This window comes from Anser cygnoides, chromosome 24, assembly GCF_040182565.1.
Source record: "Anser cygnoides isolate HZ-2024a breed goose chromosome 24, Taihu_goose_T2T_genome, whole genome shotgun sequence".
Classification (NCBI taxonomy): Eukaryota; Metazoa; Chordata; class Aves; order Anseriformes; family Anatidae; genus Anser; species Anser cygnoides.
In genome coordinates, this window is record NC_089896.1 from 156,481 (window position 1) to 172,323 (window position 15,843).

The following is a 15,843-nucleotide window of genomic DNA, read 5'->3' on the forward strand; positions in this document are numbered from 1 at the left end:
ACTTACCCCGCATGGCAGATACTTCCACCCGTTCTCTGAAGCCACCTATAGCACCTCTAAAAGGCAAACTGGAATTTTACTCTATTTGATGTAGTAAAGTAAGTGCAGCAACAACCGCACCCCAAAAATAACAGCTACCTCTGTTCATCACTCACCAGAGTCACTCCAGAGGTAGCTCGGGTCGTGACATCCTGTACTGCACACTGCGTTTCAGCCTGAACAAAGGAAAACACAGTCAGAAGACAAACATTCAGCTGACAGCATTAGCACCCATCCCTCAACAACGCAAGGGACCCCATATTTAATGTTTTCGTTTCAAAACAGCATTCCACTTGCCTCTGTACCTGGAAGTTAGATCCAAGCTCGAAAGGAACTGCCACCATCACCCATGCCACCTGGGAATACTAAAGGACAAAATGATCACTGTATTCGCAAGCGACCACCTGCCACGCTGCTCCTCTGTCCCAAACAGCCTCACCTCAGACCCTCAGAGGGAAACACCTGAACATCTTCCCCTGTGGTGGTTTTACAGGGGTGGGCGACCGAGCTCCATCCCAATCACTCTCTCACTCCCCTCCTCAAAGAAGGGCAGGGAGAAAATGCAATGAAAAGGGCTCAAGGGTTGAGATAAGGATGAGGAGATCACACAGTAAATATCGTGATAAGCAAAACACACTCAGCATAGGGAGATAGTAAGATTTATTGCTTATTACTACACAACCTAGAGAAGCGAGAAACGAAGGAAAGCAACCAAAAGCACCTTCCCCCCCCCCAACCACCCTCTTCCACCTTCTCCCCCCCAGCGGTGCAGGTGATCGGTGTTTATGGTCAGTCTATAGCGCTTCTTTGCCGCCACTCCTTATCGGACGCCCTCATCCCCTGTGCTGTGGGGTTCCTCCCACAGGATGCAGTCCTTGGTGAACCGATCTGGCATGGGCTTCCCACAGGCAGCAGCTCTTCAAGAACTGCTCCAGATGTAGGTCCATACCACGGGGTCCATCCCTCAGGAGCAAACTGCTCCAACCTGGGTCCCCCACGGGCAGCAGCTCCTGCCAGCTCACCTGTTCCTGCGTGGTCTCCTCTCCATGGTCTACAGGCCCGCCCAGAATCTGCTCCGGCAAGGGTCTTCCACAGGTCGCAGCCTCCATCAGTGCAGGTCCACCTACTCCACCATGGTCTCCTCCACCAGCTGCAGCGTGGAACCCTGCTCCACCGTGGTACTCCATGGGCTGCAATGGGACAGCCTGCTTCACCATGGTCCTCACAACAGGCTGCAGGGGAGTTCTGCTCCGGCGCCTGGAGTACCTCTCCCCCTCCTTCTTCACTGACCTTGGCGCCTGCAAGGCTGTTCCTCACTCCTCTCCCTCTCCCAGCTGCTGCGTGGCGCTGCGTGTTTTTTTTTTTTTCCCTGCCTTAAATATGCTCTCACAGATGGGCAAACAACATCACTTATTGGCTCCGCTCAGCAGCGGAGCTCTTACCTAACATGGTGGCCCACCACTTGGTGACTCCAGGCGGACCCCTGGGCACTCCGGAGGACCCCCCCCGGTGACCCCCGGCGGGCTCCCCAGCGCCCTGGAGGACCCCTCCAGGTGACCCCCCACAGGCTCCCCAGCGCCCTGGGGGACCCCCCCCGGTGACCCCCAGCAGTCCCTCAGGAGCCCCGGAGGACCCCTCCAGGTGACCCCCAGCAGGCCCCAGAGTACCCTGGAGGATCCTCTCCGGTGACCCCCTGCAGACTCACGGGCGCCCTAGAGGACCCCTCCTGCTGACCAAAGGCAGGCCAACGGGCGCCTCGGAGGACCTCCTCCGGTGACCCCCAGTGGGCCCCCAGGCACCCCAGAGGACCTCCCCTGGTGACCCCCAGCGGGTCCCCGGGTGCGCCAGAGGAACCCCCCTGGTGACACACAGCGGGCTCAGGGGCAGCCCGGATGACCGCCCCCCCCGGTGACCCCCGGCGCCCCAGAGGACCCCTCCGTGTAACCCCTGGCAAGCCCCCGGGGGCCCCGGAGGACTCCCCCTTGTGACCCCCCCGGCGGGCCCCCAGGCTCCCTGCAGGACCCCTCCAGTGGGACCCCTCCAGGACGCCCACTGGAACAGGCTCCCCATGGAAGTAGTCACTGCACCAAGCCTGCCAGAGTTTAAGATACATTTCGACTGTGCACTTAGTCACATGGTCTGAATTTTGGGGTAGACCTGTGTGGTGCCAGGAGTTGGACTCGATGATCCTTACAGGACCATTCCAACTCAGGCTATTCTATGATTTTATACCCACCTTTGGTTTCAGTGAGAATTCAGGTCCTCCCAACTGAAGTTTCTTCTGGATGGTGTTTCTTCTGAATAGGATAATTTCATTTCCCTTTTGAAGACTTACAAGGATGTAGTAACAAAAGCAAAGGCCTAAAACAGTACCTGAGGCATAGGCTACTTTTCAGCCTGCAGCAGACTAGAGGTATAATATTATCATTTCAGACAAATGTGATCTACATAATGTGAAGTGTTCTGGCATGCTTACGATCTGCCAAAGGCCAGAAAAGGGTACCTTCATTTTAAGACTGTATGGAAAAGAAAACAAAAACAACAACAACAGAAAAGGAACTTTTCCTTCACCTCAATTTTATTATTATTTTGCAACTCCTTCAGGTGTCCACAAGGAATTCTGCTCCTCTCCCCCCACCCCCCAAAAAAAAAAATATAGAAATTGTGGCATAGAGGTATAATTTCAGTTCACACCAGAGAATATTCTTCTCACTGAAGTACAGTTAAGCCCCACAAAGTGCCAAAAAGCCTGCCAAAAAGTAATGTATGTACAAGTTAGTTTTACATGTTGGCATTATTTACTTGTCTGGTCTTGCATTCAGGGCTTGATCTATCTGGGGGGGAACATAGAATGCCATGCAAGGTTGTTTGGTTGTATGACTGACAACATGACTTTACAATTTTGAACTGTTTGTATAGAAGCAAAATACAGAAGAGTACACTATCCCCAAGGGAAACATAGAAACTACCTGTTGCTTCTCAGGTAGAAAGTTAAAAGGTGTAAGCATCTGTTAAGGTGTAAGAAAAAGTGTCATCAGCTGTTTGAGCACAATTCTTACGAATACATGAACATTTTCCTCTCCAATTTCCAACTTGGAGTGCGACATTTTTCATCATACTCTTAGATCAGGATTCTGATTCTAACACTGGTTCCTAGTGCAAATTTCCAGAGAAGAGAGAAGCAACCCAGTCCTGACTGCTTTGAATGAGATGGAGATAGCAACCAAATGTAAATGAAGAAAATAAACCTGTAGGAATGTTTTTAGATAACTGTCATTGTCCAAAAGCTTTAAATTGCTTGAATCCTTAAAAGGTAATTAATGTAAACTCATGTTCCGCCACTGAATTTGAAGTAGTAGGATAGACTTGCACCATTGCAGAGCCTCAGTCACAGTTTAAATCGGCACCGCCTCTAACTTCACAAGAATGAAAGAAAAGCACATCTTTTTACCTTGTCAGCTGCTGGCAGACCTAGAGAAAGAAAAAACAAAAGTTGTTAAAATTAAAAGTAATGTTTTTTTAGGACATTTTGTGGGAAAGGAATTCGCAGGTGGCTTTGCGGTGTTTCACACATCCCTGAATTAGAGATAATGAGGAAACAAGCAGTAGAAGCAAAAACTTGAGCAAGGTCGAGATAAAGTAAATTGGCTACAGTGTTAAAGATGAGATTTGGGCAGTGGTCAATTGCTGGCTGGCTCAAGGCGTGTGGCTGAGGGTCTCTAACCAATTGTATGACAGATTCGGGAGCGTGGACAGCGCATGGGGCTACAGGGAAAGCATATGTAGTAGTGAAAAATGGCAATAAATGTCTCCTGTTCAAGAGCCATCAGGAGTCCATGTCGTGCATCCCTTCACGGGCATTTGTTGTTAAAGTATTCTTTTAAACACATGTGAAGATATGTAAATATAGTGTAATATAAGAACTGCTATTGGGGCGTATACCAAAGGGAACTAAATTTGCTCAGGCGTATTATCGGTCTTTCAGGCTTAGATGTCCTTGGTGTAATCGTCTACAGGCAGTTGATTTACGGTGGCCTGATTTTATTTGCATATATTGTGGATTTTGGATGGATTGGGATAAATCAGTAAGCAGCTCCTGAGAGGACGGTGGAACGTTAACTGCTACAGATTAGAATGGGACAAAGTCAAAGCAAAGAAATCCCACAGAAAAGCCCTTTAGGATGTATACTAACACATTGGAGGGATATAGTGGGGCGAGGGGGGACAGAGAGTAAAAGAACTCTTATCAAATATTGTAATCAGTGGTGGCCACTTTATAAATTAGAGGATGGAGAGAAGTGGCCCCTAAATGGAACTATTAACTATAACACTATATTACAGTTAATGTTGTTTCTGAGAAGAGAAAGTAAATGGGATGAGGCTGCATATGCAGACATGTTTTTCACTCTCCGAAGTCACCCAGAGTGGCAGAGGGACTGTGGAATTGTGCCTCCACAGGACCCCATAGTGTTAGCCCTCAAGCAAGGAAACAATAAGGGACTTAAAGGCAAATTGAGACGGTGTTGTTCAGCGTGCAGCATCGGGCAAAGGTGTACTAAGATAAGTAAAATTCATCAGGGACCACAACAAGACCTGATAGATATATTTAAGCCTCCCCCTCGACCACAGGAACAGGAAGATGACTCAGATGAGACTGTGACTCCTCCAGATAGTCCTGTATCCTCCCGTACTAGGAAAAAGTCTATTTTACAGGCACCTCTTCGAGAGGCAGTAGGACCTGATGGCGGAACAATGCTGATCAGGGTACCTTTCTCTACCACTGATTTAGAGGCCTGGAAGAGGGTTGCCAAAGAGTACCGGAATGATCCGACAGGGGTAACTAAACATTTCCAGTTTATTGTGAGACAATATAACCCTGACTGGAATGATATTCAGCTGTTATTGGAATATATGACAGAAACAGAGAAACAGCTGATTCTGAAAACTGCAGATCTGGCTGAGGAACATTATAAGGTTGCAGGAGAGGATGTGTCCTGGTTTCAGTTAGGGTAGAGTTAATTTTCTCTTAGTAGCTGGTAGGGTGCTATGTTTTGGATTAGGATGAGAAGAGCGCTGAGAACATGCTGATGTTCTAATTGTTGCAGAGCAGTGCTTACACCAGGCCAAGGACTTTTCGGCTTCTCGCTCTGTCCTGCCAGCGAGCAGGCTGGGGGTGCAGCAGGAGCTGGGAGGGGACAGACCCAGGACAGCTGACCCAAACGGGCCAAAGGGGTATTCCATACCATCTGACATCATGCTAAACAATATATAGGGGTGGCTGGCTGGGGTGGGGGGCCGGCTGCTCGGGGATAGGCTGGGCATCGGTCAGCAGGTGGTGAGTAATTGCATTGTGCATCACTTGTTTCATACACATTATTAGTAGTAGTACTATTATCATAATTATTATTATTATTATTATTTTCCTGTCTTAATAAACTGTCTTTATCTCAACTCACAGGCTTCACTTTCCCGTTTCTCTCCCCCATCCCAGAGAGGGAGGGGGGAGGGTGAGCGAACGGCCGTGTAGTGTTTAGCTGCCAGCCGGGTTAAACCACAACAGGATGTTAAGAAGTATCTCCCCCTTCAAGATCCAAAATGGGACCCAAATAGGTCGGTCCATATGGAGAGGTTGCAGCCCTATCAGGGGTGGATTTCGAAAGGAATGGAGAGGGCCATTCCCAAGACCATAAACTGGTCAGCTCTGTATGCAATTAAGCAAGGACCCTCCGAGTCACCATCTGAGTTTCTGGATCGACTGAGGGATGTAATGCGCTGTAACACACCGCTGGATCCCGGGTCGGAGGTAGGAATACAACAGCTAGTATCTTTGTTTTTGGGACAGTGAACAGGAGGTATTAGGCGCAAGCTCCAGAAGCTGCACACCACAGAGAGCAGGAATTTGGAAGTGCTATTGGATGAAGCGTGGAGAGCGTTCAGTAATAGGGAGGATTATAAGCAAGGGCAGAAGAGAATAGTGGCAGTTGTCAAGGGAGAAAGGAAACCCATGTGGGGACCACCTCAGTTGGGAAAGGACCAATGCGCATTGTGCAAAAGGTTTGGGCACTGGAAAGGTGAATGTCTGGAGAGACAGGAAAGTACAGGGGCAGGAAGAGAGAACCAGAGAAGGAGAGTGGTAGCTCATGTGAAAGAACATTGACGGGGACCTGGGGAATCTACCCTAGCGGATCCACCATTGGTTATAATGAAGCTAGGGGAGGAACAGAAGAAAGTGAAATTTCTTGTTGATACGGGGGCAACATGTTGGGTTCTAAATCAAGCATTAATGCCTTTAGGGAGTGATTATGTTAGGGTAAAAGTGCAACCGGCCAACCTGAAAAGGCATACTTTTGTGAACCTTTGAAGTACAAGTTAGGGAAACAATGGGGCATACACAGATTTTTATATATGCCCAGCTCCCCATGGGCACTCTTAGGTAGAGATTTATTAGAGCAATTAGGAGCAGTAATAAAATTTGAAAAAGGGGAGATTACTCTGGAGGTAAATGATCAACAATATATACAGATAATGAGCTTAGCCCTAGTCAACCTTCCAATGGAAGGAAAAGTTAATGAAGAAGTCGTAAACCAGGTATACCCAGGGGTATGGGCTACCAAGGTACCTGGGAGAGCTAAAAATGCCCCACCTGTTGAGATTAGACTCAAGGAGGGAAAGCAGACAGTAAGGATCAAGCAGTACCCTCTAAAGCGGGAAGACAGGGAAGGAATTCGACCAATAATAGAAAAATTTCTGAAATTAGGATTGTTGAGGGAATGTGAATCCGATTTTAATACCCCTATATTACCTGTCTGCAAGCCAGATGGGTCATATAGGGTGCTCCAGGATCTACAGGCAGTAAATAAGATAACTGAGGATCTCTACCCAGGGGTAGCGAACCCATACAGTCTGTTAACTGTATTAACGCCAGAACTAGCCTGGTTTACAGTTTTAGACTTAAAGGATGCCTTCTTTTGCCTCCCCGGCCATGAAGCCAGCCAGAAAATATTTGCATTCGAATGGGAAAACCCCAAGAGTGGGCATAGGACCCAACTCACCTGGATGGTGTTACCCCAAGCATTCAAGAATAGCCCCACAATATTTGGGAATCTGTTAGCGAAAGATCTTGAATCCTGGGAGGTCCCTCCAGGAGAAGGGAAATTACTGCAATATGTTGATGACATTCTGATTGCTACTAGAACAAGGGACACCTGCCTGACTTGGACAGTGAATCTGCTAAATTTTCTCGGACTCCAAGGATACAGGGTATCTAAGAAAAAGGCCCAAGTAGTGCAACAACAGGTAACCTATCTGGGATATGAAATCAGTGCTGGGGAAAGGACCTTGGGACAGGCTTGAAAAGAGGCAATACGCCAAACTCCAAGGCCACAAACAGTGAAGAAACTACAGACCTTTTTGGCTATGACCGGGTGGTGCCGTCTATGGATTTATAATTATGGACTGCTTGTTAAACCCATGTGCACTCACAACTACTGAACAGATATGCCTCCAATGGAACAAGGAAGCAATACAAGCTTTCAAGCTACTGAAGAAGGCCCTGATGTCAGCTCTGGCTTTTGGACTGCCACATGAGAGTAAGCCATTTTTCCTTTTTTCCCCACGAGAAGCAGGGGATTGCCCTGGGAATATTAGCACAAGACCTGGGCCCATACCATAGAGCAGTTGCTTATTTTTCCAAACAATTGGACACGACTGCAAAGGGGTGGCCTGGATGCTTGCGAGCGGTCACGGCCATAGTGCTAAACATCCAGGAGGCCCGAAAATTCACCTTGGGCCAGAAAATGACTGTGTTAGTGTCCCATGCGGTATCTGCAGTACTGGAAGCAAAAGGGGGACATTGGCTCTCCCCACAAAGATTTTTGAAATATCAGGCTACAATGGTGGAACAGGATGATGTGGAAATTGTAATCACTAACATTGTCAATCCAGCTTCTTTTCTCAGTGGGAACACAGGGGAACCAGTGTATCACGACTGTCTGGAAACCATCGAAGCAATATACTCGTGTCGTCTGGATCTGAAAGAGAATCCTATGGAAAACACAGAAAACTGGTTCACTGATGGGAGCACCTATGTCATCAGCGGAAAATGACATGCTGGGTATGCAGTTACCACTTGCAAAGAGGTAATAGAGTCCAGGCCTTTACCTGCGAACACCTCTGCACAAAAGGTGGAAATAATTGCTCTGACCCGTGCCTTGGAATTGGCCCAAGGCAAAATCGTAAACATCTATACGGACTCAAAATATGCCTTTGGGGCTGTACACGTGCACGGAGCGATCTGGAAGGAGAGGGGATTGTTGAATTCACAGGGCAAAAACATCAAGCATGCAAAGGAAATCATGAAGTTGTTGGAAGCAGTTCAGCTCCCTGAGAAAGTGGCAATCATGCACATCAGAGCACACCAAAAAGTAAACTCAGAACTGGAAAAAGGAAATGAGCTGGCAGACAGAGAGGCAAAACAGGCAGCCAAAAAGGAGGTAAAAACAGAAGGGGCCCTGATCCCCGATAGGCAAACCTCCCTAGAAGGTAAGCCTAAATATACAAAGGAAGATCAGAAATTAATCACTGATCTAGAAGGTTCCTATAGTGAGGAAGGGTGGGCTCTTACCCCCCAAGGGAAAATAATTATTTCCTCCTATATGATACGGCCCTTGATAAGAGAGGAACATAGAAAGAGGCATTGGGGGGCAGAAGCCTTATATAAACATTTCATCAGAGAAAGTGTAGCAAGGAACCTATATACCACTCTGAGACAAGTGACTCAGCAGTGTGACCTTTGCCTCCACACTAATCCCCAAAATACTCCAAAATTAGACATAGGCCAAATTGGAAAGGGTAATGGGCCTGGACAACAATGGCAGATTGATTTTCCGGAACTCCCAAGAAAAGGGGGGTACCGATATATGTTGGTATTAACTGACACCTTTTCAGGTTGGCCAGAGGCGTTTCCTACCAGAACAGCCAAGGCTAGGGAGGTGATAAGAATATTAATACAGGAAATAATACCACGTTTTGGGGTACCAGCTACTATATCCTCTGACAGGGGACTGCATTTTATTTCAAGAATAGTGCGACAAATCAGCCACCATCTAGGTATAGATTGGCAACCTCATACCCCATATCGCCCTCAGTCGAGCGGCCAGGTAGAAAAGATGTACCACTTGATCAAACAACAGATTGTAAAATTGGGTCAGGAAGCTAATCTGGCCTGGCCTCAGTCTCTTCCTTTGGCTCTCTTACGCATACGAACAAGGACAAGAGCAAAGGAGGGACTGAGCCCTTTTGAAATCCTGTACGGACGACCCTATGGAATACAGAAGGGGATGTCCACACAAGCAGGAGATGAAATTATGACATCCTATATGGTGGCATTAGGGAAACAATTAGACAAAATTGGAAAATGTGTAGCTGGAACCCAGAGTAGGGGTTTGGATAGACCTATACACAATGTACAACCTGGAGATTATATATATGTAAAGTCTCTTGCAGAAAAGACTGAAACCTCAATGGGAAGGACCCTCTCAGGTGCTTCTTACGTCATACACCACAGTAAAAATTAAAGAACAACCTGCTTGGATTCACCACACGAGAATCAAGAAGTCAATACGAGGTCCATGGACACTTGAGATGACGGGACCAAATAAGTTGAAATTGAAAAGGCGGCATGTATAGATTTTAGACATTGCTTGCAATTATTGTATCAGCTCGAGCATGGAAGGAAAACTCATATGTAAACATAACCGAAAGAGTGGCTTGATCCTTAAATTTATCTGACTGTTGGATATGTACTGCACTTACGAGGGGCAATATGGAAATCCCGCTGTACGGGATACCCACAGGAAATTGGACTACTGCGTTATATAGTAATCAGACATGGTCCGCTAAATGTTGGGGAATGGAATGGGTAAATTATGCCCTCCCTGAGGGACTGAAATTTGCTTTACAAGCATGGCGAAATGTTACTGTTAAAAGTCGATGTATGGGGGACAATGATAGCAAACAAAAGATCTTGCATGATTTGGGGTTTAGTTTGGTCAGGAACCTGATTGTTCAAAAACGGTAAACAGAGGGGGATATAATCTAGGCAATTTAAGGTCATTTTGTAATATTACTATCCAACTAGCATACGACCCTGATGAGGAGTCTGGGGTGGACGGGTCTTCGGAAAGCGGGTGCAAATCAGGAATAGGGTATTGGTGGCTATGTGGTGATGGGAGGGCAAGGAAGAATTTACCACCTAACTGGAAGGGTCACTGTACAGGGGGATATTTGGCACCTCCCAATTCTTTTTATAATGGGCCAGTAGCACCTATGGGAATTTTAAGGTCCCCATGGAAACGCGTAACTCCAGCAATCCCACTGAATCCTTTGGTAGAAAGACCTACAGGATACCATAGTTTTGTTACGATGGCTAATTCCTAGCTTAGGAGTAAGCGAATTGGAAAAGGCAAGAATAAATATTTCAGCTGAATTAGAACAGATAGAGAATTCCACCACAGATGTGATAAAAGCACTACAGGTAGAAGTCTCATCTCTCAATAAGGTGGTTTTACAAAATCAAATGGCATTAGATTTATTAACAGCGAAGGAAGGGGGAGAGCGCACTGTAATAAATCAAAGTTGCTGTACATATATTGATCAATTCCAAAGAGTAGAAACTGACTTAGAGGAAATATGGAAACATACTCACTTATTGTATGAGGTGTCACGGATGACACCTCACTTGGGTTCACTGAATTATGGGAAAAACTAACCAGTTGGTTACCAAATTTGACATGGTTAAAACAATTGTTTACTACGTGTGTGGCTCTGTTATTTTTCGGAAGATTTCTTTGCCTAATATTACGATGTCTCAGAGGAATATGCGCTTACAAATAGGTATAGAGAGGAGGCCAGAAATAAGTAGTAAGTAAAAGAATTTACTTAATTTAGAAGAAAGGGGGGAATTGAGTTGGGGAAGATGCTAAAACTTATCCGAACATATATGGTAAAATACCCTAATTATCGGGGATGTAGATGAGAACCTAAAAATATCCTAATTATAGGGGATGTAGATGAGAACCTTATGAGAAGCAGATGTAAAATGAAGATATCGCTCAAGGCCAACGGATGAGGGAAGAACGAACAACTCGTTAGGGAAGGATGAACAACTTGTTGGCAGGAAACAAGGCAAAGATAAGCAAAAAGGCATAAATACTGTCCAACAGAAGGTCAAAGTCCAGAAAGGTAAAAAGTTTAACCTCCTCTTCCTCGTTGTCTTCATCCTGAAAGACCCCTGCCCACGACCACCAGGCTACATTGCGCATGCGCAACCAAGAGGGAGCTAACAGCGGGGAGTATGGAAATGAGTACTTGGAAGAGGTCCGCCTTTTCGGGGAAAATAATGAATATGTATTAGAGCTCATGTAATATGTAACAGTATTCATGTATAACATTGTGAGAGACAACCAGGCAGGTGCGCACTTTTTTTGAGGGAAGCTATTCACAGTGCGCCTGGTGCACCGCAATAAAGTATACCTACTTTACAACCCTATGGTTGTGGAGTCTTTTCCGCGCGTCAACACCTGATTTCTCCCATTTCCTCATTGGCTGAGTACTAGAGGTTCACAACCTATTCAACACAATTCTATACCATATACATACAATTTAATTTGACCAACTGGTAATTTCTCCTTTTCTTTTTTTTTTTTCTTATTCTCTCATGACTAGAGGGCCCGTGATTTTTGTTTTTACTGATTTCGTACTGCTCATCCTGTTTTTCTTAGCTATCTTCCTTATGACAGTGGGACCTTCCCCTTACCTGCTTAACATACTCCCCACTGCTATGCCGCACAAACACTTTTGAATATGCAAGGTTAGTGGAATTTTCCCCTGCAAAAACACCTTCTATTACAAAAACACAACCCTGTTTCTCACATAAGTGGTCTGGCTAGTAAAGACAGATGCAAAGAAGGTGTTAAGAACCTCAGCCTTTTCCTTATCCTTAGTAGTCATGTTCCCCCCTGCATCTAGTAAAGAATGGAGATTCTCTTTGGCCCTCCTCTTGCCATTAATGTATTTATAAAAACATTTTTTTGTTATCTTTGACCATAGCGGCCAGGTTGAGCTCATGCTGGGCTTTGGCCTTCCTGATTTTTTTCTTTGCATATCCTAGCAACTTCCTTGTACTCTCCCCAAGCTGTCTGCCCCTTCTTCCACTGGCCATAAACTCTCTGTTTCTCCTGGACGCTCATCAAAAGTTCCCTGTTGAGCCACGCCGGTCTTCTTCCCCGCTGGCCCATCTTATGGCACAGGGTGACAGCCTGCTCCTATACCTTGAAGACTTCCTTCCTGAGAAGCATCCAGCCTTCCTGAACCCCTCTGCCCTTCAGGACTGACTCCCAAGGGACCCTCCCTACCAGTGTCCTGAACAATTCAAAGTCTGACCTCCGGAAGTCCAAGGTAGTAGTTTTACTGATGGCCCTCCTGACTTCACCAAGAATAGAGAGAGGTGCTCCAGCCCCTCTGATCATCTTCGTGGCCCTCCTCTGGACCTGCTCTAAGAGGTCCACGTCTTTCTTACATTGCAGGCCCCAGAGCTAAACGCAGTTCTCCAAGTGGGGTCTCATGAGAACAGAGCTGAAGTGGAGAATCACCTCCCACTCCCTACTGTCCACGCTTCTTTTGATATAGCCCAGGATATGGTTGGCTTTCTGGGCTGCAAGCACACATTGCTGGCTACTCTCATCTAACTTGACATTATTACACAGTTCCACCATTTCTCTGCTATAAGGAAAAGCTTTAGGTAAAAACTATTTGGCATTCCTATTGTTCCTGGATATTGGCTGGGCATGAGACCCTCAAGGCATTTCCTAAATTCATCAGTTTTCTGCTTCCAGTGAAGTGCTTTTAAACAGGAATTAAAACAAATACAATCTAGATTAAAAATTTGGCTCTCACCACTGCCCGTTATTATCTTTCAGATAATCTTACCCTGAAATTACCTAGCACTGGGCTATCTGCTTGTGCTGACTCTGGGGCCAGCAGCAGACATTTACAGCTCCTCTCGGCGACCTCCTCCCCAAACGCAGAGAAACGCCGGTGCCCACTGAGCTGCCAGCATACAACGGGCTGGCGTTGTACCCCCGTTTCCGAGCGAGGGAAGGGGAAGCGACAGACGAAGGGCCACGCGGACCGCCCGCACAACAGAGCGCTCGCGGGGCGGGGAGAGCCACGCGGACGCCTCAGGGCGCGCGGCCCCGCCCCACGCGCGGGAGCCAGAGGCGCGCGGAAAGGCCGGGGACGCTCGCTCGCCCCCTCCCCCCCCCAGCGAGCCGAGGCAGGCTCCCGTCGCGGCGTGTGACGCCAAGCGGTAGGAGGTGCCCACCCTCTACCTTATCGGCGCCCCGGCTTTCAGATCACGTGGACGGCGAAGAGCGCGTTCTGTCACGTGCGCGTCACGTGACGCCGTCCCAGGACGATGAGGTCAGTGGCTGCGGATCACGTGATCCGTGCCTACGCGCTGTGGGGCTGGGTGCAGATGGCGGACGCTGAGGCCGAGGCGGCTCCGCGGCCCGAGATGCAGCGGCTCGTGGCGGCGCTCCGCGCCCGCCTCTGGCAGCTGCAGACGGAGCTCTGCGAGCAGGAGGTGTCGGAGGCTTCCTCCCGGGCCTACTGCCGGGGCTTCTGCCAGGTATGGGCCGGGCAGCGGCGAGTCGCGGCGCGGTCCGCAGGCCGCCTGTGGAGCTGCGGGCCTGCCGCGCCGCGCGCCCAGCGCTGCCGGGGGCGTGGGGCCGCGGGCCCGGGGGGCTCCGCTCGCTTTCCCCGCAGCTGCCGTGGCGCAGCGCGGTGGCCGCGGCGGCGCGCGCCGCTGCCGCCCGGGGACGTGCGCGGTGCGTCTGGCGGCGCCTCGCTGCTACCGGGGCCGGGCTGGGCCCTCGGGTCGGGAGAGCCTCCGCGGGTGGGCTGTGGTAGCGCTTTGGGCCTGGACGGCTTGTAGAGCCCCTGGGAGGTCCTTGCGAGTGAGCGAGCTCTCCCGGGCATCTGGGCCGCGTGGCGTTTGCTCGGTGCGAGTTTGCTCAGGACCCGGACCTCAGATTTTCTGCTTTTTACCTAGTCTGGCATGGAAACTCCTCAGGCTTGGCTGAGCACTGCTATGGACCAAGCAGTACTCAATGGCCTATGAAGGCCTGCGTTCGATTTAAATCGCTAAATATGTTTATGGGTTCTGGTGATCTTGCCTAAATATTTTTTATGTGATGGTGAATACCGATATGCAACCATCTGCAATTTCTGAATCAAGCCACTAACTTACAGTTACAGAAGAATAATTGCACGTGATTATTAGTGATGGAGATAATTTATTCATAAATAAATAACTTTAGTGGTTAATTATTGTTTCTCACACACCATCGCTTACTGTAAGCTCTAAGGTTAAATAATTAAGTTGTGTTAGAGAGCCTTTCCTGTTGAAACTGGAGAGATTATGTTCTTAAAAAAAGTTATGATCTAGTTTTCCCACACCTTAGTTGACACAGCCATTTGACATCTCTTTCTGAATAGTGAATAGCAAAATTCAGATGCCGTTTGTGACCAACAGCTTTACTGGTGCATTAGAGAGTGATAGTGTTCCATTTTTACCTCCATAGGCTGTATACTTTGCCATGCTCTTCTTTTGGGAGAATGTTTTGTTTATTATGCAACAGAAAGGTTGCATAGGTTTTGGAATTCTTGCTTTGCAAACTGCAGGATGCTGCTTATACCTACTGCTGTGCGTCCCATGTCATGTGTACTTTTAAGATTTATGACCTTGCATTTCCATGGGACTCTATAATGTGTTACTTTTTCTTTGGTTCAGGTTTTGCTAAAATTATCTTCAATGCTATTTATTACATCAGAGCATTGAAACAAATACTTGGCAAACACTGGGCACAGGTTGTCAAGATGATCAACACATATAGATACCTCGTCACCCAGATTAGATTGACCGGTGCAGATGAAGCTGTACAGGCACTTGATCAATGGAATAAAATGATAATGCTGGCTTTTATAATTAAAAATACCTATAAAAAAGTGCACTTCTGTAGGTCTTTGTACTATAATTGAATGGTAATCTAACTTCAGAACATCATTATAGAATAGACAAAAATGGAAAAGACTTCATCCTTGAGTTGTCATCAGTTTTGGACGGTTTTGAATATCATGATTGTACTTGTAAGAGATCCAGAGGAAAATATGAAATTTAGACTGTCATCCTGCCACTTCAGTGAAGTGTGAATTTGTGATGTCTCTGCACAGACAAACTGCTGTGGGTAGAGTATAATTTTACATCTTGGTTTCTCCTTCTAACTGAGGATGCTTGTGGATGTTGCATGGAGTTCCAGTGATGAAATTTTAAAAATAACCTAAGGTCATCTCCCTCTAATTGAAACTTTAATACAAAGTTAGGATGAGCTTTTTAACAGCTTGGAGAGTACCATTGATATCTTATCGTAAGTTTATCATGCTACAGCAGATCTTGCCTAGAGAGAAACTCACTTTCATCGGTTTAAATATGATCTGGGAATGTAGCTGCGATGAGGGAAGGAAAAGAAATATTTTAGGACAACAAGAGATTTGCCATCCTGTGCATACATTTGTGTCGTGGTTCTGCAGGGTGCTGTGGAAGTTACTGAGGCTGTCAGAGCACGACACATTAATAGCTTTCTTATGCTTGGAGCTATCTGGATGCTGTGTTTTGCTACATAGAAATTTGTACTGTCATGTGCTGTTTGCATTCTGGGAGTGATATTGGATGACTGTTTCCTCAGA

General features: G+C 47.1%; 1 protein-coding gene and 1 pseudogene across 1 annotated transcript in view; both read left to right on the plus strand.

Annotated features, from left to right (window-relative positions):
- The first annotated feature begins 4,791 nt into the window (after nucleotides 1–4,791).
- LOC136786905 (endogenous retrovirus group V member 2 Env polyprotein-like) lies at nucleotides 4,792–11,678 on the plus strand (annotated as a pseudogene).
- Nucleotides 11,679–13,498: 1,820 nt separating this feature from the next.
- The window catches only part of RLF (RLF zinc finger), a 49,977-nt gene continuing 47,632 nt past the window's right edge, over nucleotides 13,499–15,843 (plus strand). The window contains exon 1 of the mRNA XM_048073063.1: nucleotides 13,499–13,726. Within this exon, the coding sequence (XP_047929020.1) occupies nucleotides 13,514–13,726 (213 nt within the window). The 5' untranslated portion in view covers nucleotides 13,499–13,513. The remainder of the gene's footprint in view (nucleotides 13,727–15,843) is intronic.